The following is a 26,432-nucleotide window of genomic DNA, read 5'->3' on the forward strand; positions in this document are numbered from 1 at the left end:
AAACATTAAGATTGACAATTATATGTTACAATAAAATGCCAGGAGACAGCTGAAGTATTGTACAATTTTGCCATCATTCCTGATATCAATTTCTTTAACGATGATCAACAACTGTATGTCTATTGCGCTTGGGTCTTGGACTGGTAGAGACCATTTCAACGTTGTTTTCAAACGTTAAAAACATTATTCTGCATGGGATACGAAAACCTGCATACCATCATATCACTTTCAAGCGAGCTGGGTCACCTAGTACCGGGCCCGGGCGCGGTATAGCCGCAAGCAATGAAAAAATTTCATATTATTGCTTTTTGAATTAGTAACATTATTTATTTTTATTTGTATTTTTCTGGCCATTTTCCAATCCCTGCGCCCTGTGGAAAAAAGGCAGGTGCATATCTGATTGTATCTCGATTCAGTTAATTCAAAATACATGTATTAGCCATTCTCACTAGTTCATTAGCCGATCTATCAATTATGTCAGCATGCTTAATCTGCGCTAATTATCACTTCACCCTCCGCCATGCCAAACAAGCTAGGTGATACTACCTGAACAAAAATATTCTTTACCAAATTATCATCATTATTATTCTGCAGCAACACTTGATAGCCTACTTCTATCGAGCTGTATTGTCCTTGATTGTTTCAGAAACTGAGATTATGTCAAAGCACACAAAGAATCAACATACTTCCGGTGAACACTTGAGTCTTCTTGGTTTGTTGCAAAAGTAAGCAAGACTTAAAGTTCTGCTCAATATTAATTTATTTATTTTTGTTAAATTGTTATCAACAGTATTCCTCAGATAACATATCCACTGTTTATCAATCATTTGATTTGACTTCAAGTTTACTCCATGCAAAGAAAGACGAAGACAACTGTAGATGACAAAAAATTGTCATGGCAGCAGCACCAGGTCCTCGCTATGAAATTTGCCCATTGAATAAGCTGTTCTATAAATTGAATCAGTTATTAAATGCCGACGATGTTGTCTCCATGAAATACTTGTTAAGGACGAAACAACTACCACGGGTAGACGAAGAGAAAATTGAGACAGCGATGGATTTATTGACAATTTAGAAAAGGGAAATTACATTTCCTATGACAAACTGGACCTGCTAATTGAACTATTTGAAACTATGAATAGGCCATCTCTAATAAAATTAGTGAAAAACGTTCATGAAGATAGAGCTGGAGAGATGAAAAGTAAAGGACGTAAGTACATGAAGTGTAAAAGCTGTTTGAGGAACTATTCAATGTCTTAAAGGTGATAACTTATCACCTTTTCCGGATGATTTAGTGTGCTATTATGAAAACAAAATTGCTCTGTATAATACTGTGTTTAACAATGACAGCACATTTTGTGCCGCTAATTATCAAAACGGCCAGTCTCAGGTGACTGATGACTGATGACTGCTGAGGACCTTGGGGTTTTGAATACCTTATTAAAGGGGGGGGGGCAAACAAAAAGAGAAGATGAAGAAAAGGTGAAAACAGCAGCAGACCTATTTTATTACATATAAGAGAGAGTTATATTTCTGAAGACAATTTCGAACTGGTAAAACAAGTGTTTAAAACTATGGAATGATTGCCCCTGGACCAAACGGTGGACAAGTATCTAAAGATATAGGTAAAAGGGAAAAGCAAGAGCCTCGTAAGTAGTTTAGTGTAAACATGTTTTGGTGATATTCACTATCTTAGAGTCGCTCTCAATTTTATAGCTGAACCTGTTGCTGAATATCGATATACCTGTGCGCACCTGTACACCAACAAAGATGTTCATTTGCCATAGAAACACAAGACTAAAATAATAAAAATCGAATATGATTGAAAGAATTGGTATATGTTGCAGAATATCTATGCAAAACAAAAAATCACCGCAATCAAGAAGTTGCAATTATAAGAGAATAAAAGGTCAACAGCTCATATTCACAAAAGTGAACATCATTCTTATTCATTTCTTCGCTTCGATAATGTGTGTATGTGCGATGTATGATAGTGAGCATGCGTGCGTGAGTGCTTCACGATCTCTACAACGTGTGGAGCGGTCTTAGTCAGAAAAATGTAACAACTTAGCCGGCTATTGAACCACTCTTTTTTGGGAGTGGAGATTTAGCCGAGCGGTCCTCTCTGTGGCCTCTCCGCTAGGCGACTGATGCCGTATGTTGTTGGTTCGAACCCGATTGAAAACTAGCCGTATTTTCTACTCTGGGTGGTAATTCTGCTGGTGGACAGAATTGTCCCCGAGGTTATCGTTTGCCCAGTTAAAGCGATGAAATTCTGTTCTTCGCTTCGATAAAGTGTGTATGTGCGATGTATGATAGTGAGCATGCGTGCGTGAGTGCTTCACGAACTCTACAACGTGTTTAGCGGTCTCAGTCAGAAAAATGTAACAACTTAGCCGGCTATTGAACCACTCTTTTTTGGGAGTGGAGATTAGCCGAGCGGTCTTCTCTATGGCCTCTCCGCTAGGCGACTGATGCCGTATGTTGTGGTTCGAACCCGATTGAAAACTAGCCGTATATGCAGTTCGCAGTCTGAAAGTGCAGACTGATTCTTCACCTTGCCATTGGCCCTTTTAGTCCCCTTCAAATGTATAGATGCTAAACTGGGTTATTTAATAATAGCTATTGTTCTCAGCAGTAGCGTCAATGTCAAATAATGCAAAACATTATAAAATAATTAGAAAGATAGTCCGTATTTCAGTGCCAGAAATCAGAACATCCCTAAAGTAGTTGACGCCCCAACGTTAGGCCAGATAAATGTAAATACAATGGTCTGGGAAACTACACTGGATCCTGTATCGACACCTTGTTAAATTTAAATCATCAAATAAACAGGAAGGTGTCTGAGAGGGCTAGTGGATAACAGTACTATTCTTTTGTTCTGTGGAAAGAACTTCTGTAGGGCAGCCAAGCTTCAATGGACAAGTTAACATAGATGCCAAAGTTTGTCAGAAAACATGAAAGGTTCAGTAGCTCGAGTAACATTGTCGTATGATGTATCAATAAGAGAAATGATTCATGTACGCATTCACATTTTTGAGATTAGCGTGATTATTTTATAAGGATATATTTAATTTTATACCACTCCAGGTCATGTGACCTATTGTTCTTGCCATCCATTTATCCCTGAAAACATGACTGACACCTATTGTTCTTATGCAAAATAAGTATCAGTCATGCTTTATTCATATGTAAATAAGTAATCACCACACTTTAATGAAAGAAAATCATTATCATATCAATAAAAGTGTAGTGATTACTTATTTAAATATGAAAAAAAGTATGACTGATTTCTAATTTGCAAGAGAACAATAGTTCAAGCCGAGATGTCTAAAGCATTCACACACATTCAAAAACAAAATGAAGACAATTAGTTCAACTGATATGTTATAGCACCACATTTTATAATTCAATTTTAACTTTCTTTGGACCATGCTCAATGTAAGCAACATGATTTGTTGATGAAGACTGTCCATCTTTAGATTCGGCGTCTTCTTGGGTTGGACCAATCTTGTCTGTTTTGTTACATTGTTTTGTCGTAACTTGAGAAACTGGTTTACTTACAGATTCCTCTGATTTAACACTAGATGGAGGTGGTAGTAATATATTCGACACATGCTTTTGTTGTGCAGTAGACATACATTTGAGGCGCGTAAACTGTCATCTGATCTGTGACCTGTTTGTTATTTGATAAGCTGCTCATCGAATCCTGATGGTACAGAGATGTTGCCGCATTCACCTTAAATTATCAAACACAAAACATATGTCACAAATAGCATCGAAATAAGTACAGCCTTTTGTAACGTTTGTGGAATAGTCGAAAGAAATTCTGTGATACTGCCGCACACACAACAAATTGTTTTGGTCAATGAATTTAATTTTATAACTTTACAGAATTCGTTTTGTGTATAAATATTTTAGTAAAAGAATAAATTACCTTGCCAGAATATCCAGTGTGCTGGCAGTCTGGCCAAGCCATCTCGCACATTCGCGTTGTGTAAAGACATATATTTTCTGGCAGGAGAATTTGGATTATCCCTTTGCAAGGGTCATTGATAGTACAATCCCGTCCGGTGTTATCATCGCCAAGTACTTTTTTTATAAGTTGAAGTACACATCGTGGATTGTATGCGCTCCGTAGTAGCGGCTGCTCTTTTAGGGCAGTTTGCCCGTGTAAAATCCACTTTGGTTGTTTTTACATGGCCGTCCATGGAACTCTAGGAAGTCTCTTGGGTCATCAGATCAGACAAGTGACAAGGTCCATCTTGACCAGTCGAAAACACGAAAATGGTATTCAAAGCCTGATGCATCCACGAGGCAATCACATGCATCTACGGATTGAATTCCTTCTCGCTAGCCAATAGCCAACAAGATAGAGTAAGGCAAGCCATTTTATTTACCAATCAGACTAATAGTTTCCTTCAACACAGGCGCATTATACCACTCTGTAGCCCTTATTCAAATGCAGATTTGCAGTTGACCAGAGCCCTTGTCCTACTTGTCAGGGATAGGTCATTCTCCCAAACTCGCATGCCAGGTGCATAATGACCTTTGTGAACCTTTCGACGTACAATGGGTCATTCCATTCCATTGTGGGTATTCAAATCAAAAGTAGACGATTTATTGACAGTAATTTCAAATTTTAGAGAAGATTGGCCTGTTTTTCGTGGTATAAGTCGTTAATCGCACCTCGTAGGTGAGCTGTTACAGTTGTAATCACCACACTTATGGTCAGGAAGTTGTAAACATCACTCGGCCTTCGGCTCGTTATGTTTACAAGTTCCTGACCATAAGTGTGGTGATTACAACTGTAACAGCACACCTACTCGTGCAATTAACTATACTTACACACAATTTGTAAATCATTACGTTTATATTACATTCTCTTTAAAGTTCATTGTTTCCCTCATACAGAAGGAAGAAACAAAATGGATATGCCAAAAACGACTCGTCGAACCTCTACTGCCTCCAGCGATGAGATACCGAGAGAAACATCGAACAAAGACCCGAAGGTATCAAAACGTATCGTGAAAAGTTGGTGATAGCAAACATCTATCAGGAAAGAGAATATTGTTTGCTACATATCTCCAAACTAAAAATAAGGCAAACATAGAAAACATTTATAAAGCCTGTTCAGTGCCTGCAATGCTTTTCTCGTGTTTGGTACATATTCATGATGTGGCCAGCTAAATTAAATTTTGCTTGCACAACAATGTTACACACCTGGCATACATTTTCACTACAGGATAGCCATGTCTAGTACCTTCTCATGTCTCTCCATTATTGGCGACATGCTTTATCTAGGTTTGCTTGCATCCCTCTGTTAACATTAGAAGTCACTTATGCGTACAATCGGAAAATTAGAACACTTGTCCTGAAAATTTAGTTTGAAGACTGACCTATTTGAATGAATTCCCTGTGCCTATTCAGTTAGCTTCTACAAAATCAGTGCTTGTCTCAGCAAAATCTCGAATTAGTCTCATCACTAAATTGAAAGAAAGGATGTTGTCTAATATTGTGCGTGGTGTTCACAGCCATTTGTCTTGGTCTGTTCGTCCTTTCATTATGTTCTACATGGTGAACTCAAATGCCGAGTTAGCAAAACATGAGTCTTCCATAACACAGTTTCATCACTAGACGTATTGTAGAGTACTGTCATTACAGCGTGGTGAAACCTTAAGGCTGCGTACAGAACGATCTAGGATATTGCTTGCCGTCGTCTAGAGAATTTTTAGTGTTAGGTAGCATAACCGTGGTCGAGTGTGATGGTAAATTGATTTTCTTAAAGTGGGTGACTTCAAATAGGAAATATACCCATTTTGAGCTCCATTGAACCATTTGCAACTTTAATGTAACTCATTAGCTCTATGATGAAGTGGCAGCTGAGTGTCTCGTCTATTACTTTGTGACAAATTACTACTGAATATCAGAGTGCATCTTAAAGACATGCGGATGCTCTAAGTGCATACTTGACCAATCCCATGCAATATTTCTTGACATCTTGAATATGGCGATGGAAGTGTCACCATAAAAGGTGAACTTAAGTTTATGATGTCCATGCTGCTCTCATTGAAGAAGCTTACTCAGAAAACTATTCATACTTCAGATGTAAAACACGCTCTTATTATCTATTTGGCTTGCCTTATTTGACTTTTGCTTAGTCATTTATCATCAGAGTTCGATGAAAAATAAACTGTCCTTAAAATTCGTTTGAAGGTATATATACTTCATTCAAGGGTACATTTGCTCGTAAGATAGCAATTATTTCCAATTTTCCTTTCTATTTGATAAACGTTTGAATGTGATGACTCATCAAAATCAAAATAAGTGAAACTAAAGTTGTTGAGTGGGTGTCATACAAATTTTAGCGCGGATGAGCAAAGGTGCAAATGCTCTTTGTCACACCACAGAAGTGTGCCTCTGTATTTAATACGTTTTGTTACTTTGATGTGAAATTGTATTCGTGCAATCAGGTTCTTCTGCACGAGATAGTAAGTGTTTTCACACGAATTAAGGAAGTGCGAAAACATTCGTCATCCATGCTAGACAACATTGGTCAATCAAACGATGCAATATCTTGTGGTATTATGGTATATAACTACGTAGCAATACAGGATTCTTTAAAGTCATTATTTTGTAAAAACACGAAGATCATTTGAGTATAGTTGAGTCAGGGGAAAAATGATTTTTTAAAAATTGTTGCAGCCGGGAAAAATCTGGGTTGACATTTTAGAGTAATAGGTTTAACACGTAAATGCGAATGGACAACGGTACAAACAAACTATGCGCGTTTGCGTGTCTGTACCGCCATAACGTGATGTACATCTTTCAGGCTTACTGAGTTTACACTGTGCAGAATACATCGCGTCCCTTTATTCTGAAGGAGAACCTTCGCATTGGTCGATTATAGCAATATTCCTGCAGGTCTATATTTTGTCGGCGGACATTTTGGCGCACTCAAAGATAGATATCATGTGTTTGATAAGACTGAATACATCCTGCATTACGGTTTATATTAACCATAGAGCTGTTATCATATAGTAACATCAGAGTTATTATTTTAATTATTTGGTTAAAAGGTTGCAATGCAAGTTGCAAGAGACGGAACAGTAATATTGGTAATGGTATATAAGTATCATCTAGCAGGGTATTGACTTTTATTATTTTATTGTTTTACCATTGCAAGTGATATTAGTGCCAATGATGTTAGTCAAAAATTTGTTTCATACAATTATAAGAACTGTGAAAGAACATAAGAAGTATTGCTGAGAGTAGTATTAAAACTCCTCTGGCATCATTATTACATCTCTAAGTGTCCTTAACATTATAAGAATAACTGGTCACATACATTCCCCTAACACACTGTCATATTTCACATTCATTCCATTTGATAGATAATTCAAGACCCTATTCATGGGACTGTCCAATTAGACCCCGTGTACATGGAAATCATCGACAAACCAGAGTTCCAACGTTTGAGAGAGATAAAACAGCTAGGAACAGTGAACTTTGTATATCCGGGTGCTGTCCACACACGGTTCGAGCACAGTATCGGGTAATTAGTTTTAATTGTAGAAGTGGTGCAGCATTTAACATACACCCCCTAACACACCTGTAAGGCTCGATACCTTTTCAGGAATAATGCTTTATATTTAACTTTTATGTGTCATTTCATTTTTCAGGACATGCTACTTGGCCTTAAAAATGGTAAGGCATCTCAAAGGTCGATATCAAGAAGATGTTGGAATAACCAAGCGAGAGGAGTTATGCATTGGATTGGCAGCTCTGTGTCATGATTTGGGCAAGTTGCTTGCTTTGAAAAGTATTTTTAGTTTGTGACAAATCAGTACGTTTGAAAAGTCATTGACCAATTTGTAATATCGCAAACTTTTGAAAAAACAAGATGTTTATATATTTATTCTGATAAATTTTCTTCTCTCCAGGCCATGGTCCATTTTCCCATCTATTTTAGAACCATTTCCTTCCGACATATAAACCATTTGGGTACGAAGATTGGTCGGTAAGTCTGAAAGTTTTCTACACATTGAAATATGTTAAATGTATACAGTCATCATAAGAGACATACTTTCTTTGCCTTAAAATGTTGTGACTAACTTTTAAATGATCAAATTTTCACGATCTACAAACTACGTTTACGCAAACGGGTTTTAAATCTTCAGTCTTGGGAATATATCTCCAAATACAGATGAAACAATGAAGACCATTGAAGATGAATTAAAACTAAGCTTGATAAAAAGAACGTATCGCAAAGATTTTCATTTATGTTCTTGCAAGATTTCAAAGACCGACTCAAGAAATTTGGTGAAACGTGACGTGTTATGTATTAGCAGCATGTAAACAAGCCAATTTTTATTTTTTTCTATAATTTACTGATTTACTTCTTAATGCTTAACATTATTAGAAATGTTCATTTGGAACAACCCCGGCTGTCGCAAAAATACCATTTTAGGTGGTTTGGAGTGAAATTTGTGAAGTTGAGCATTGTGAAGCCCTTGAACAAGTTCTAACAAATTATGACATGTCTTTATATTTGGAGAATGTTAATGCATTGTGATGCTCTTACATATTATATTCTATCCATTGAGCATGAACTTGGATCGATCAAAATATTTGACAAAATGGTTGAAAAGTACAATCTAAAAGAGGTGTTTCGCCGCAAATATGATTACAAACTGAATGGATACGACTTTCACATGATTAAAGAAATGATTTATGGACCACTGGTGAAAAACGACAAACAGGAATACAAAAAGGTAAGATTTACCAACAACAAACATCCACCCATAATTTACCCTCTTGACAGTAAGACAAAGACTGCCGTTTTCAATTCAAAAAGCGTCAACGAGATAAGAATTTGATCAAGTGTAGTATAGAAAACGTCATTCTTCTTCTGATGACTTCTGTTAATATTCTACTGGACTAATCAAGATAAAATTTGTGTACAATAAAGTTTCACAGCCTGAATATATAAGATCTACAACAGAATACTTTCACATGCTTGCATTACAGTTTAACAAGTCGATCGCTTAGTAAGCTAAATTTAATTTGCTTGTAAAAGCAAAGATTTTAAAAGCTTATAATTTTAATGTAGAATATTAACTGACCCACGTAGTTAGCTAGCGAAAGAGAAATAAGTTGGTCGTCATTCATTAATTATGGACGATGTAATCCGTATAATGAATTTTACAATGATAACCAAAAAACGTTTGGTTTTTGAAGAACATTGCCCGGCGTGCTCATACTTCAGTACGCATTAGATGATAGCAGAATGTCAGTTTTTCTATAAAGTGACCCCTAGGAGCCACTCAATGATAGAGTGAAGTTGGTTATTATTTTGTATTATAAATTGATTCATCTATTGACCTAGTGAAATTAACTCTCAACATGGAGAGACATTTGTTTTGTACTTTATCCTTTGTTTTAGATGCCCATATTCTGAAGTCACTTATTTCGAATTTGGCATCGGTCAAAAACCGATATTTTCTCGTTTTCTCGTTTGGTTTATAAGATTCTACCAGTAGTGAAAAGCGTCTAGTCTACATACATTGAAGTGTTTTGTAACCATACTTTTATATTGTGTCACAGGCGGACAGCTACAAAGCTATCCAGTCGGATCGACACTTCCTTTACCAGGTGGGAATGAGTACTTTTGCCATTTTATAAAGCATACAAACATACAACCACTGCCAATACAAACAAGTCATCGTTGATGACACAGTCCCCGCTTATCAATTTTGTTTTAATCTTTTGTGTCTAGTTAGCTGTGGTCTAGGTCGCTGTGGAATGACATTGATGCAACGGTTGCATCAGACCCGTGACTTGCATAATAAAGTAATCTGAGGAACGTTCAATAAAAGACTGATCTCTGCTGGTAATGACCACTGAATGAACTTTTGATTACATCACACATAACGATGCCCCTCACTGCCTCTAGTGTCATGACGGCACATACTATACACATGGTTTGGTGGAATTTTCGAAATGGTATGGGATCGGGTATGTTGTTGTAATCAGCCATCAGTCATTCCGGATCATATAATGAAACAAATTAATCCGCACAAGAATGCAGCCATAGTATTTTATCTTCGTATCACGTTTGAACAAAATCAGTCCATCGAGGGACAGTGACCTATGTTTCTGTTTCAAAGACATAAAAAAAATCACACCAAAACTGAAATCAAATGGCTGTCTATTGACCATATGGATCATAGCACAAAATTAGTAGACATGCATATGTATGCCATAGTACTTTATCTTTGTACCAAGTCTCAACAACATTGGTTAAGGAATATTTGCATATGATTAAGCCTCAAAGACATGAAAATATCCAAAAATCACCATCGGGCAGCAATATTGGAAAAAAATGACAATGTGGCAGCCATATTGGAACATGCCACGAAGTACATTGGCATGTATGCCATATTGCTTTATCTGTGTGCCAAGTTTGGACAAAATGGGTGTAATGACCTTTGAATTACGCTTCAAAGACATGCAAAATTCCAACAAAAGGCAGTTCTGCAGCCATATTGGATCCTATCGCAAGGTTAATTGATACATGCATATGCATGCCATAGTACGTGCTTTGCCTTTGTGCCAAGTTTGAACAAAATTGGTTCAAGGATGTTTGAGTTTCGGTTCAAAAACATGAAAAAATTGCAAACAAAATGGCCGCCTATCAGCCATATTGGATCATGTGTTCATATGAAGGGCATAATGTTTTGCTTTTGTGCCAAATTTGAACAGAATCGGTTCAAGGATGTCTGAGTTATGGTCCAAAGACATGAAAAATCGCAAGAAAATGGCCGCCTCACGCCCATTTTGGATCGTATCGCAATATAATTCGACATGCGTTTGTAGGCCATAGTGTTATGCCTTTGTGCCAAATTTGAACAGAATCGGTTCAAGGATGTCTGAGTTACGGTTCAAAGACATGAAAAATCGCAAACAAAATGACCGCCTTGCGGCCAAATTTGATCATATTGCAAAATAATTTGAAATGCACATGTACGCCATAGTGTTATGCCTTTGTGCCAAATTTGACAAGAATCTGTTCAAGGCTGTCTGAGTTATGGTCCAAAGACATGAAAAATCGCAACAAAATGGCCGCCTAACGCCCATATTGGCTTGTATGCAATATAATTTGACATGCATATGTACGTCATAATGTTATACCTTTGTGCTAAGTTTGAACAGAATCAGTTCAAGGATGTTTGAGTTATGGTTCAAAGACACGAAAAATCGCAAACAAAATGACCGCCTCGCGGCCATATTGAATCGTATCGCAAGCTAATTTGACATGCACATGTAGGCCATAGTGTTATGCCTTTTTTGCCAAATTTGAACAGAATCTGTTCAAGGATGTCTGAGTTATGGTCCAAAGACATGAACAATCACAACAAAATGGCCGCCTCACGCCCATATTGGATTGTATCGCAATATAATGCGACATGAGTTTGTAGGCCATAGTGTTATGCCTTTGTGCCAAATTTGAACAGAATCGGTTCAAGGATGTTTGAGTTATGGTTCAAAGACATGAAAAATCGCAAACAAAATGGCCGCTTTGCGGCCAAATTTGATCATATTGCAAATAATTTGAAATGCACATGTAGGCCATAATGTTATGCCTTTGTGCTAAGTTTGAACAGAATCGGTTTAAGGATGTTTGAGTTATGGTTCAAAGACACAAAAATCGCAAACAAAATGACCGCCTCGCGGCCATATTGGATCGTATCGCAAGCTAATTTGACATGCACATGTAGGCCATAGTGTTATGCCCTTTTTGCCAAATTCGAACAGAATCTGTTCAAGGATGTCTGAGTTATGGTCCAAAGACATGAAAAATCACAACAAAATGGCCGCCTCGCGCCCATATTGGATCCTATCGCGAAATTATTTGACATGGATATGAAAGCGATAGTGTTATGCCTTTGTGCCAAGTTTGAATATAATCTGTTTAAGGATGTCTGAGTTATGGTCCAAAGACGTGAAAAATTGCAACAAAATGGCCGCCTCGCAGCCAAATTCGATCGTATCACAAAATAAATCGACGTGCATCTGTAGGTCAAAGTGGTATGCCAAGTTTGAACGAATTGGTTCAGCAGTGTCTGAGACACTGTTGATGACGGACGGACGGACAGACGGACGCACAGACGGGATCCAATCTATAAGTCCCGCCGGACTTCGTCCGCGGGGACTAAAAAGTACATGATTTCGTAAAGTCGGACGGTAATGATATGCTGTAAGTACATTCATTTTTATTTTTTATTTTTTTTATTTCTCTTGGTTGATTTTTACATTAAAATCTTACTCAATCCATGTAGATTGTGTCTAACAAGGCAAACCAGATAGACGTAGATAAGTGGGACTATTTTGCACGGGATAGCCACCACTTAGGCGTGTCATCCAACTTCCTGCACGATCGTTTCATAAAATTCGCACGGGTACTGCAAGACCCAAGAGAGGATGAAAGAATGAAAAGCATATGCTACAGAGATAAGGTTTAGTATTATTTTCTACTTAAACCTATAGTAATTTATATTATGGAAGACAATCAAGGATATTGTCATAAAAAATGTCAAATGTTATGATTTCTTAGTATAGTTACTATACAAAGAAATCATAACATTTTCTTAAAACGTCCAGTATAATTTTGTTATAGCTTTGTAAGTTACTGTTTATCTAGCCAATGGTCATATGGTCAGGATAACTGCTTTGTTGGCTACACTCACTTTCACTAATATTCATACAGAATTACCTTTCGTTGACTCGCTGTATGATATACTGCATGGATGTTGTCACATTGACAGCAACGACATGATAATCAGTCATTGGGATTTCATCACATGAAATATTTAAAGTCATACTGTTTTACAGGAGGCACACAGTGCCTACGAGATGTTCCACACAAGATATCGTCTCTATCGTATGGCATATTTTCACCCGGTTACTGTAGCAGTTGATCTTATGTGAGTTTCTATCTGATCAAAGGTTGATGCATTTTATAATTACTCGACAATTAATTCTCTTGAGAGAAATATCCCTCTTTCAGACATGTATCAGACGAGGAAAGGTCACTGAAATAGCATTGTTCTAACACAACTACCTCGCTGAGAGAGCAGCAGGAGGTTGGGGCTGCCCATTCAATCATAGACCGAATTATTACATATTTGGGCTGCATCAGCTGTTCCTTTAGGATCACAGGGAGGGGATCACATTTTTAGCCGAACATGCCCATGCATCTACTCAAAATATATCACCTTCTATTTCACTTTGAAATTATCATAGAATCCACAATTCTTGCAAGTGATGGATTGTTCACCGTTCCGAAGAAGCCAACTGCCTTCACAAAATCCTTCAAAATGATATTCCGGCGTTCTCTTTACCATTTGCCTCAAGGTCATGCCTCAGCCTACAACATAATAAAGTCAGAGAAAGGCAAAACCAAAGTATCGGTATTGTGTCACCAAACTTTGTTACACTGTATTCACTGAACAACCCTAGAAAGTTGTATTGACAAGTGTAATCTTCTTCTGACGCGCATAAAGGGTATTATAGTCTGTAAAATTTGATTTGATTTCAGTCCTTGGTGCTGATGAGTGTCAGCAAAACGTTGAAGGTCGTCATTTGCTAAACAATCCTAAAACCTCCCAATTGTAAACTTGTGATCTTCCCCTCTCGTCATTTCCTTTCTAGCTGACCCCTAGCAGAAGAGCCCCACAAGGAATATCCTTTTCCAGTCTCAGGTGAAACAAAAAGGGCTGACTTTATTTGTTGCTATGCTGGTATTCATCGCAAATGGGTCCACATCTGCTAAATTAGCTAATAATCCTGTTAAATATCCATGCTACAGTAGTTTTAGGACAAAGTGTGATGAATTTGTATTGAAATATGAAGTCCCTATTTATTTATCCTACCAATTTGTTTTGATCTCATCTCTTTCATTAGTGAGCTCTTGGTCCAAAGCTACTCAAAGTCTGTAATTATTTGCCCATACATAATGTACACAAAATATATTTTTATGGCACTGAAAATAGGTCATTTTCCATGCATATAGGGATATTCACGATGAAATGCTTACTTTTAACTGGATTTTGTGCTTGCTGTCAACTACACATGCAAAGATATCTCAGCCTGGGCAGTGCTATAACAGTGCTATCTAAAAAGTACTTGTTTCCTCTATCATAGACCACATTGTTGTGGTGCGTCCGAACCACATAAATGAGAGTAAATACATAAGGAAAATTTAGTATTGTCTTTCTGAGGATTGCAAGATGTATGAAACTTAAGTAACACATATTAGTCAATCAATCAATCAATCAATAATTACAAATAAAAAATATGTAAATAATAAATAAATAAATAAATTATAATAAACAACGACAACAGCAATAACAACAACAAGAAGAAAACAAGAACAAAGAAACAACAATGGCAACAATGACAACAACAACAACAACAACAATAATAATGATGATAATATTAATAATATATAATAATAATAATAATAATAATAATAATTATTTTATTATTATTATTATTATTATTATTATTATTATATTATCATTAATGCTGTAAGTGATTGAAGTCATTCTATTTCAGGATCTGTGATGCACTTATGAAAGCTGCAGATGACCTTGAACTGACGAAGTCGAATAGGTTAGTTAAAGTTTTGTTTAATGTTCTTTTCCTCTTTCCTGCGAAGGAACATGGCCTACCACTCAGGTGACAGGTACATTATCATGTGTGTGAAGCTGGAAAAACAGTGCATGCATCCGTCAAAGATATTACTGAATATTGTGAACAAATGTGTAGAGTAAAGAACATATGTAGTGATCTGAAGTTAAAAAGAGATGTTGCCTTAGTGAGAAGTAATTCTCAAATGCAAGTTTCCACAAATAAGGAAAATAACACACTATAAGACAGGACCATATTGACAGGATCATAAAGGAGGCAATCCAATACAAAACCCAAGAGAGCATTAGATAGCATATTAGCCCGAAGGGTGATGGACTAGTTTGGCAATTTCAAAACCTGTGGTTACAATATTTTGTAATGATAAAGTTTACAAATCAATTAATCATTTCATATTATTCAAATTTCCTCATTCAAATCATGTGTCCAGAGTGGAAAAACTGCTAATACAACATAATACATGATACATAATTACAAATTTCTGATAATTTCTAGAGAGACATTTAGTATGCGTGATATTCTGCATGATATGGATGCATACATAATGCTGGACGATACAATCTTAAATGTTATCCGCCGTTCACATCTAAATCCTAAACTCGATGAAGCCCGAGATATACTTGAAAGGATTCAAAGACGTGAATTGTACAAACTAGTTCGGAGGATCAAATTGGAAAACGATGCTGATATCAACGAACATGTAAGTCTTGTAGTGTATACTACCTTGTAGATCAGCATCATGGGATAAGACAACAATAAACTAGATGTGAAATGAAGGTCTGTACGTCACATTTCCACCTTCTACAACTGTCCAGCATATGAATGTTTCAGTACTATGGTAAATATTGCCTTCTGCAATCTTAGCTCAAACATTTGTTTCAGTTAGAACTGCAGACTCAGACAAAGAATGTGAGAAAATTATACGCAAACCAAATTGACATAACGTAAGGATCATAGCAACCTAATACAATTGAAATGAAAACTTTGACAAAATAGCTGCCTTTTTGCAAAACCTTTGTCAAATGAAAAGAAAATTAATTTATTCACGGTAAGTTCAATATTTAGCCAGGAACAGTATCCACGTGCCCATACATAAATATACGATGCTACCTGGCTCTATATTTTATGACATTGCACCTGGCTCTATTTTTATGACATCTCAAAACAGGATGACAAGAATGGTATACCATACAATACACTGCCCTTATCTGCTTATACGAATCTTGAATGGTACAATAAGGAGCATGGCTTAGTAATGGCCTTTGACACAAAGGAATCGACCAAACTCTCGTGGCGAAATTTGATCATAGCGTAAATCTAACATACAACTCTATATCATTGACATTCTTTTTCCCTAGCTTGTCAAAATTGAAGACATCGTAGGATACGATGACAGCTTAAAAGCTGAAGATATATGTTTTAAGGTAACCCAATGAATGATTGCCAAAGACATATATGAGAGAATATGCATACTGAAATGAATACAATAACACAATAACATTGTCACCGTCTGACTATTTACATGCACCTGGCAATAGAGAAAATATTAATTTTGACACGTGGAACATTTTCGCCAAATTTCAGAAATTTACGACAGGAACTGAGATTTTCATTTCCTAAAAAGGGACTTTTAAATTGTCTTCGTAACTGTAGATCAGAGCAGATGAGAGAAGCTGTCTCTAATTTTGTCCCATCTGCGCAGATGGTAAAAATTACGTAAACACTATTGTAGATGATTTTATAGAAAGAAGGCAAACACAAGAGGCTAGCGAAGACTTGCCAGAGATGGCCTTTTACCACGCAGATTTTGTAATCTACACGTAAAGCTTAGCATGAGAACATATAATGCTAATTTGATATTATATTTTATGTAGCACTGACATTTTACCGATATCTCTTGCAAATTTAAATTATAGTGAATTAACATTAAGTGTCAACAGTTATTGCTAATTTTGTTTTTCACCCGCTATTTACGTTATGTTCACTATTGTACAGATTGTAAGTCTGAACTATGGGATGGGTGACAAAATCCTGTTGACTACGTTCTGTTCTACAACAAGGGGGATCATATCGCAAAACTAATGCCACAGAATGAGGTAAAGTTAATTATGTTTTTCTGTCAAACATGTGCATACTAACGTGCGCCTTTTAATTTTCAGTGGGTAAAACACGACTTATTCATGAGGTTCCAAGTGTTTAGCATGCCCGATATGATGCAAGTAAAGTTTCTGATATTGTTATACTCCGTGTTATATACGTCTTTATTAGCTGATTGATCAATTATTATCTCACTTGATTATCTTGATTTTATGAAACAATATACAAATGCGACGGTCACCACAAAGTAATATTACATACTTTCTGTTTTTGGTATCAAGTAATTTATTTAAGTATAAACTTATAACGGCAACTGCTTAACTTAAATTAGTTAAATTAAGTTTATTAACTTTATGCATTATTTCGCAAAGGTGTCCTCTCTCCTCCCGAAGACTTTCCAAGAACGTCACCTCTTTATTTATGTTAAGGACCCCACCAAGATGTCCGTAGCTTCAAGACTGTGTCGATAAATGGGCTGAAGACAAACGATGGATACCTGTGAGATATCATTTCAATGGTTTACTTAACTTTCGAAAATGAGTATTTCCTTTGTAATTTAATTCCCCCAGGGCTTCTGTTAAAATCGCTTTTATTACATCCTTGTGTCTTTGTTAATATTTTGACGACTGGTAGAAAGGTTTTTCACTTGAGAAGATCTTCATCGATACGCTGCTGTTAATTAACTTTGTAGTATTGTGGATTGTTGTTGTTGGGCACACATATTATTGCTGCTGCCGAATGAGATGTTGATCATCGCTACCCTATGTTCCCACATTCATGTTAACGGAGACGTATGAGGTACTTCATAATTCTTGACTATTTCTTTGATTACAAGTTGTCTATGAAGATATGTTTCACCACAGCTCAAATTGATATATACATGTTGAAGAATGTTTATTTAAAATTTGTCTTGTCTTGAAACAATGATACATTTGCTTTCAAATTTGGTTTTTCAGTTTTTAGTGATGACTTAATTCTGTGTAATTCACATGAACATGAAATGATGTTATGTCATTCGTTAAAATGCCTTTGCCGGTTATTTCACAAATATCTCTTCATCGAAATAATGTGTTCGTCGCCTTTCAGGAGTTGCTATTGTAGTTGTTTATATATTTTACCTCTATATGCAATGTCCTGTTCAGTTGTACCCTGACGTAATATTTATACACACATGGAACGTTTAGTGCAAATGCTAATTTTAAAATTGCATGGGCCTCATTAAGGTGGCGTTGCACTTAATCAACACACTTTTTCAAAGCTAATTTTCTAATTTATGATTACATGAAAACCCGTCATACATTTTCAAAAAGCAGCTCAGAAGAGCAGCTATAGTTTTCTGGAATGATGGAGGGATACAAGTTTGGAGTAGTAAACCTCAATTTTGGTATTAATGAACACAGTCAATTTAAGTCAGAAATGGTGATACTACTTTATGAATTTTAATATCTCATTTGAAATTAGAATATATGTGGAAAGAAATGAGCATCTTTTTTTGCACTGTAATATATTTTCATTCGTAAATAGCAGGGGTGAAAAATTGACATTCAAAAAAGTTACTAAAATCATGATAAGCAGACTTGGAATGACTCTTATTCAAAACGTAAGACTTTTATCACAAACAAAATTATTGTTTGATATATTGTTTTGATATACAATATTTCAAAAGCATAATCTGAAACTTTCACACTATGTGACTCAGTCAGAGCGGAGGTAAATGTTTTTGAAGTGTTGAAAACGGGAGAAAAATTTAAGCCAAGATTTGCATACACTGCAAAAATTTACACTTCTTAAATATCTCATCCAACTTACGACTGCTTGTCATACAAAAAAGATGAACTCAACCAATTTTTTAATCTTGGGTTAGCAAATAAATGAAAATTATTTGAATCTTTGGAGTTTGAGGAAAATACGCTGCCTTATTAAATAACCCATAACATCAGACCACTTTCATTTTGTCGATGTTTTTTATGAAAGCAATGCGTGGTTACCTGCCAAGAAAGACGTTTGTTTACCAATAGAAAACAACCTATACTTAAACTGAAAAATGTTAGACTGTTATTGATTTATCGCAAGGATTTAAGCATACAATGCATTTTATACCGATATCATCGTTTCTTGTACTTTTCAGAAAAGTAAACGAGTGACATCCCTAGTTAACGAGACCACAGGACCGCAATGTACACCCCAGAAGTCTAAGAAAAGAGCATGTGCCGGCAAAGAAGGATCAAGTAAAACAAAACGTTCTTAACAATACGACCAAGAATGAATCCAGTATCTTTAATCGTCATCCAAGTTTATTACTTCATACCTCTGAAAAATAAACAAAGTAATCAAGGGATAACTTTGATGAGTAGGAGAATAATTATCGTCTTATTTTACTTTGCTACTAGCTCTAATCAGTGAATTAACGGCTTGTATAACGGGTGCCAAACAGCAATATTATTGTAGAAGCTCATGAACGATTCAAAGCGGATATAAATGACCCAAATTTCTGTTCCCAAGTCTTTCGTTCAAAACAACGAAAGTTGTTAAAGTGGAAGTATAATGTGAATTGTGCTTACGTATATTTCTCAATAAGCAGACAGTAGGAACGATTATAATACGCTGAGGCAAAGCCTATTTCGTATGGACAGAATGGAAAAAATCATAACTTCTGTTGAAATCGATGAGAAATGTTAACTGTATAACTTGGTATGTATTCGCCTAATTAATGCTACGTTGGCTATGATTCGACTTAATAGTAGTATGAGGACAGGTGTCTAGCGATTCTAAACCCTAAATTGACATCTTAGGTCTCCACTTATTTACAAAGATTATGTGCGTCGATAAATCTGCACTTGTGTCCGAAATGTCATCAAGGTCCTGCTGATTATAAAGTTATGATTTTGAAACACGGCAAGATTACACGTTTATTTCATACGCATATCCGATTCGACGATTGGTCAAGCAGAAGAATGTATTTAATTAATCACCCCTTTCTCATTGAGGCGTAATTCGCCGTGGGGACGGATACTCAACCTCACAAATTTTCACAATCCTTTTCTAGTCTAATGCATTTTGGGGATTATTTTGAAGCTCTTGGAGAAAAACAGGGATGTGAACAAGGCGATTGCGGCCATTTTGAATTTCAAATCTTGGTAAATGCTTGTTTAGTTTTTGTCTAGTACAAAATTTTGTATGAAAACACCGTATCTTTATTATTGACTTGGTAAGAGAATGGTTGAAGGTATCGTAATTATTTGGAAATGTTTGAGCAAAAGTTAAAGCTGTCATTTTCGAGGCGATATTACCTGAATACACTTTTTCCATAACCTTTACATACCCTTATGGTATACAGATAAAATTTTGATCAGTGCTGATGCTAAATTAACGACAACACCTTAAATAAATCGACTGCAAACATTTCTGAACAGGTTAGAAATAGACATGACAGACGTAAACTTGTTGAACATAAACAGTTTTCAGAACGGTAATTAAGTTTATTGAGGCGCTTTGTGAGGATTGGCATCTTGCGTTCGGAGTGTGTTAGCAAGACACATTTTTGTGCAGTTTGTATGAGGTAGGACTGTTTTTGCGTGTGCCTTTGTGCATCTTAACATCATCTGATCGCTGATAATTAGTTATATGTGCATCCTCAGTATATGTCTTAGATGTACAGTTTGCTATTGCAATTAACGAAATAAATGTAACTAAATGGTGTTTGCAACTTTCGTGTAATGCAGTTTTTCTTTAAAAAAACGAAATCTCTCATGTCACAGGATAGCCTATAATAAATTATTTGAAAAGTGATGAGTCTGTATTATCCTATTTGTAACAATCAACCCTATTTGTAACAAAACCTAATTTTCAAAAAAACTTTGCCGTATTTGTTGAAATCTTAATGAAATATGAATATTTGTATGTTTGGGGGCAATTTTCTTTTTTTTCCTTGTCGAAACTCATTTTTTCTGAAACTGCTTTTGTTACAAATAGGGTTGATTGTTACAAATAGGGGTGACATGTCAACCCTATTTGTAACAATCAACCCTATTTGTAACAAAACCTAATTTTCATAAAAAACTTTGCCGTATTTGTTGAAATTTTGATGAAAAATGCATGTTTGTATTTTTGGGAACGATTTCTCTTTTTTTTCGTCGTCGAAGCTCATTTTTTCTGAAACTGCTCGTCAGATTAATTTCGTTGTGCAGTTCCTAGGGGTAAGAGGCCTACTCGTAAAAGATAATCAAAGTTTGTTTCTGTGCAATTTTAACCAATTTCGGTCAAAAATGTCAAAAAATATTGTTTTCTGACCTGACAGAAATCATACTAACCCTATATGGGGTTAACGTTTGTTACAAATAGGGTTGATTGTTACAAATAGGTGGGACATGTCAACCCTATCTGTAACAATCAACCCTAAGTGAAACAAAACCTAATTTTCAAAAACACTTGGCCGTATTTGTTGAACCCTGATGAACTATGCATATTTGTATTTTTGGGAACGATTTTCTTTTTTTTTCCTTGTCGAAACTCATTTTTTCTGAAACTGTTCGTCAGATTGAATTTCGTTGTGCAGGTTCCTCGGGATAATAGGTCTACTCGTAAAAGATAATCAAGCTTTGCAGATACAAGCCAAAAAGTTTGTTTCGGGGCAATATTCACGAAAAGAAAATTGCCCCCAACCATACAAATGTGCATATTTCATTAAGATTTCAACAAATACGGCCAAGTTTTTTTGAAAATTAGGTTTTGTTACAAATAGGGTTGATTGTCAAAAATAGGGGTAATACAGAGTCAACTTCTCAGATGAAACTGAAACGTCGGCCGATCAATGAGCCACTGTACCATTGCAGATTTTCTTTGATGCATGACGGAAAGGCTACATTAAAAACTGTGCCTGCTTTTCAGCACTCAGGTATCAGCAAATTATCATAGGATTATATCTCATATCTTGATAGTGGTCATCTACACTATCTATAGAGTACAAAGTTCTCTCAAGAACCGGACTATTTTCAAGGTGATTAGCTGTTACTCACTCACATTCTGTACACTGGTGTGCCATTGTGTCATTAGAGATGTAGTGGAGGGACGGTTATCTCATGAATAAATCTTTTCAGTATGACAAAAGAATTACTGCTTAGGTTCTCCTTTCACAGTGAGGATACCAATCCACACATTCTCCGTGCAACAAAAGACCATGCATGTGCTTCATTTTAAGCCATGTTGATTTCAATTCATTAAAACATGCAACTTTGAAAATGTTGCAAAATTTGAAAACAAACTAAGCTAAAAAATGCTTAGGCAAAAAGAGGCAGTTCATCAGTTGTTGAGTATTAAAAATGCTGAATGAAAAAGTGGTATTTTTTAAATGTTGAGTACTGAAAATCCTGAATCCAAAAATGCGGTAGATTTTTGGTTGTTCAATACTGAATATTCAGAACACAAAAAGAGGCAGTTATTGGCTGTTAAGTACTAAAATGCTGATATCTAACTATGGTGTAAAGCACTTAGTAGTGCCAAGTTAATTAAGAGTTCATTTGCATATTTAATGAAGTTTTTAATTTGGTATATAACTCTAAAATTACGACGCCCAAGTCAGTGAAATCAGGTACAGATATTGATCTGATGAATATCTAATAGTACTGACAAGCATTTGGCAATGTCAAGTTAACAAATAGCTCATTTGCATATTTTATGAAGTTTTGTAATTAGTCATATAACTCCAAAATAACTGCACCAAATGTGATGAAATCTGCTGCAGATACTGATCTGACAGATATCTAATTGTGGTGTAAAGCATTTAGTTGTGTGGAGTTAATTAAGGGTTCATTTGCATATTTAATGAACTTTGTAATTAGTGATATTACTCCAAAATTACAGCATTGCATTTGATGAAACTTGCTACAGATATTGATCTGATAAATATTTAATTGTACTGAGAAGCATTGGGCGTGTCAAGTTAATAATTAGCTCATTTACATATTAAATAAAGTTTTGTAATTAGTGATTTAACTCTGAGATTACTGTGCGAAAGTTGATGAAACCTGCTACATATAATGATATAACAGATATCTGATTGTTCTTATTACATGCCTCACACGGTTGTCGATTATATTGGTATGAATTGGGTTTATTGACAGGAATATTGAAAAACATAATACAATTAATCCTCGTCAGAGATAGTTACTCTGGCAGTAGACCGTATACACGTCTAGTCTTATCAGTAGTCTGTCTGCCACTCCGCGTCGTGTGCTCAATTAAACTGCTGTCAGAATATACAATGTCTGTCTTTGCTCTTGTGTTTTAGTTAGTGATTATCCTGAGGTCTGTAAATGTTGCGTAACATCTCCTTGCTCGTTGTTTGTCACTTTAAAATGAGACAGGTCAAAGGTACAATTGTTTTACACAACTTCATAACAGTCAAAAAGTATGTAGTAATTCATGTCATACTGTATTATTTCATGCGTCCAGTAGTGTCTGATAAATGTCAATACATGTCGAGTCATCAGCAGTCAATTTCAATGCTTGATAACTAAGTTTGTAATTTTGTCAAACTCAAAATCTGTACACGTCATTCCTTCCATTCAGAGGTCACATTAGCAGGTCAAGTTGTTGTGTTGAGTAAATGCTAAAATTTTCTAGTCTGTTTACTGGATATCCAATATTCTGTGAAGCGTACTACTGTAAATGAACCTGTTGTAAAACACGTGAGCACATTCAGTTCATATCTGGTTCAAAGTTGGTACAAGGACATTGACCTATGTCATACATATGCATGTCACTTGGTTTCACAATGCGATCCAATGTGGCTGCCTGGTGGCCATTTTGTTACACTTTTTTTATCTCCGGGGCCATAACTCAGACATATTTCAACCTATATTATTTAAAATTGTCTAGGGATATTAACCTATGACAGTGAGTGGGGATTTGGCCGAGCGGTTCTGTCTGTTGCTTCTCCGTTGGGTGACCGGGTGCCGTATGTTGTGGGTTCGAACCCCAAATGAAGACATTGTATTGTGACATATGCACATCAATTTCTCCATAATACGGGCCAATATGGCTGCATGGCCGCCATTTTGTAATGACATTTTCATGTCTTGAGCCATGACTAAGATATGTCTTAATCGGCTTAATTCAAAGTAGGTACAAGCACATTGGCCTATGTCATTGATATGCACGTCAACTGGTTTCATAATGCGATGCAATATGGTTGCCTGGCGACCCATTATGTTACGATTTTTTCGTTTCCACTGCCACTCACAGAGCTGTAACTCAGACATATTTCAACCAATATCATTCATAGTTTGTACAAGGACATTAAGCTATGTTACACATATGCACGTCAATTTGTTCATGATACAATCTAATATGGCCGCCATGAAAACATTTTTTCATGTCTGGAGCCATAATTCAGACGTGTCTCAACCAATTTCATTTAAAGTTGGTACAAGAACATTAATCTATGTCATACATGTGAACATTAATTTGTTTCATGATATTATTCAATATGGCCACCAGTGGCTATCAAAGATGTACATATTTTCACCTAGAGTCACTCCACATTAGCTTGCTACTGTCCCAATATGGGATGTGTTGATGCGTCACAGACTGGACATGTGAACTTGTTCAAACAAACATGTTTGTATCAAAACATTCAAATGAGATAAAAAAGCCAACTCTGTCAAAATGTTCCAACTAAAACCTCAAGCCAGATTGCCTTGATATTTGGTATATACTGGTAGGTACCTTGCACAAACTTATGCAAATGTATTGTCCCAGAAATGCATGACTACTTTTGTGTATCTCCGTTGCCAGCGATGCCGACTTGATAGGTGGAATGTTTTCTTTGGATATTATTAACATGTTATCGGATGCTGCTCGTACTGTGGTCATAATCTAAAAAACGACTTTCATACATGATTGCATGTGGCATGTCGACCCATCCGATTCCACTGAGGTATTAAATTTTGTATGGCTGTCACTGCAATTGACATTGATATTTGCCATCAATAATCTCTTCAGATATCACTTGTTCAATTCAACATTGAACCATAACTTCACTAAAAATTCATTCTCGGCCATTAAATCCCTTCTGTGTCCCAATAAAGAACATGAATCAGCCCTCTTCGGAGTCATTGTCCCATTATCGAACAGCTCGCTATACAGTGTTGAACACCCCCTTCCCTGGTCATAGGGGCTTTAGCACGCATATATTTCAAGAGGCTGTGCGGCATTACCTGCAATACATCCCCATTCCCTTAGGCTGTAGGTCTAGGGCTATAACGATGTATTTGTGATAATGCATAGTCACGTGGTGTAATGAACGGCTCGGGACTATGGCCTGAATACAAACCAGATCATAGGTGTACTACAACATGCTCATGCTGTTCCATGTTAGTGTTCAATTATGTTTTGATATACCTGAAGGGTGTTTCTCGCATTCCTGTGGATTACATCAAGTGCAACATTGCCAGTAATTCTTGGTGAGAAGTTTGTAAACTTCTCACTCCTAGTCATATTTTCAAAACGATATCAGTAGCGCCATATTATCACAAAAAGGCGCGACAATGTCCTTAATATACTTAAGAACGGAACGTCCTCCGCTGCACTTGTGCCTTTGCTGTCAATAACCTCGTCAAGTTCCTGCGCTGTTGGAAGGTAAAATCTTTTTGTTTTAATCGGAGGCTCGTCGTGCTCTAACCACCCGCCTTTGTTTCAGAGTTGCAGACGACACTATATGAATAGTCACGTGATGGAGCACTTTTTTTCAAAAACCCTCTTACCTTGCTTTTTTCGAGCCGGTGGGGGCAAGACTAATGTATTTTCTCGTCACATGACGTATTCTGGCGAATCACGACAAAAAAACACGAAGCGTTATATAAATCTTGCGAAGCAATTACAAACATAAGAAAAACTTAACTTAAACAAAACTTAAATGCGATCGCATGGGATGGTCTGCCCAGTTATCATGCAAATGATGTCACATTCGTACACCGTCGCTATGATTGAAGGAATATGAAGGATAACTTGCTGATCACCTGCTTAGGGAGCGTTCAGTTATTACAGCTGGGGGATGGGCCGGCAAAATTCGGGGGGGTCACTTCAATTTGAAAACTTCAAGGTGGGGAGGGGTCATGGAGGTCTGGGGTCACTTAATTTTGATATTAATCCGTGTTCAAAAATATTGTGGGAAATAGAAATGCTTAGCTGCATGGTTGTATTCTCTGACGTCATTTAATTGTAAATCTTGATAAAAGTATAATAATATGTCACATAAACATCTTGCCTTGGCAACTATGAGGCTTGTAAATCGAGCTTACTGTGCCATTTCTTATTACTTACAAATGAAATATAGCAAGTTTCTGTAGGGAGAACATTTTACAGTTACCTGTAGACTACAATGAAAAGTGAAATAATAACTTTAGATGAAATTCCAATATCATAATGGTTGTCCACATCAGAACTTTAAAACACCCATTTGAAGCAAGTACATTTGTATCAATTATCAAACACCGTGAAAGCACGGATTAAATTAGTTTAGCATTGTAAAACAAATATTCATTGTTTTCTCATAGACTCCAATGTATAGTGTATCAACAGTTCGGTGAAATTCCGAAATCAAGTTCTTGCAAACACAGGGCTGG

At 36.3% G+C, this 26,432-nt stretch overlaps 1 protein-coding gene across 2 annotated transcripts in view; it reads left to right on the forward strand.

The window, feature by feature from the left end:
• Positions 1 to 20,511, forward strand: part of LOC139136236 (deoxynucleoside triphosphate triphosphohydrolase SAMHD1-like) — a 37,905-nt gene extending 17,394 nt beyond the window's left edge. The window contains exons 1-15 of one of the 2 annotated variants that reach the window (XM_070703972.1): positions 788 to 1,210; positions 4,915 to 5,012; positions 7,395 to 7,555; positions 7,683 to 7,801; positions 7,944 to 8,020; positions 8,607 to 8,774; positions 9,607 to 9,654; positions 12,342 to 12,518; positions 12,895 to 12,986; positions 14,620 to 14,676; positions 15,208 to 15,412; positions 16,071 to 16,136; positions 16,708 to 16,808; positions 17,181 to 17,307; positions 18,938 to 20,511. In XM_070703972.1, the coding sequence (XP_070560073.1) occupies positions 8,640 to 8,774; positions 9,607 to 9,654; positions 12,342 to 12,518; positions 12,895 to 12,986; positions 14,620 to 14,676; positions 15,208 to 15,412; positions 16,071 to 16,136; positions 16,708 to 16,794 (867 nt within the window). In that variant the 5' untranslated portion in view covers positions 788 to 1,210; positions 4,915 to 5,012; positions 7,395 to 7,555; ... (1 more) ...; positions 7,944 to 8,020; positions 8,607 to 8,639 and the 3' untranslated portion in view covers positions 16,795 to 16,808; positions 17,181 to 17,307; positions 18,938 to 20,511. Of the gene's footprint in view, positions 1 to 787; positions 1,211 to 4,914; positions 5,013 to 7,394; positions 7,556 to 7,682; positions 7,802 to 7,943; positions 8,021 to 8,606; positions 8,775 to 9,606; positions 9,655 to 12,341; positions 12,519 to 12,894; positions 12,987 to 14,619; positions 14,677 to 15,207; positions 15,413 to 16,070; positions 16,137 to 16,707; positions 16,809 to 17,180; positions 17,308 to 18,937 lie in introns of those variants that run through there. The other variant, XM_070703971.1, reaches the window with a different exon arrangement.
• Positions 20,512 to 26,432: the final 5,921 nt, after the last annotated feature.

This window comes from Ptychodera flava, chromosome 7 (assembly GCF_041260155.1).
Source record: "Ptychodera flava strain L36383 chromosome 7, AS_Pfla_20210202, whole genome shotgun sequence".
Classification (NCBI taxonomy): Eukaryota; Metazoa; Hemichordata; class Enteropneusta; family Ptychoderidae; genus Ptychodera; species Ptychodera flava.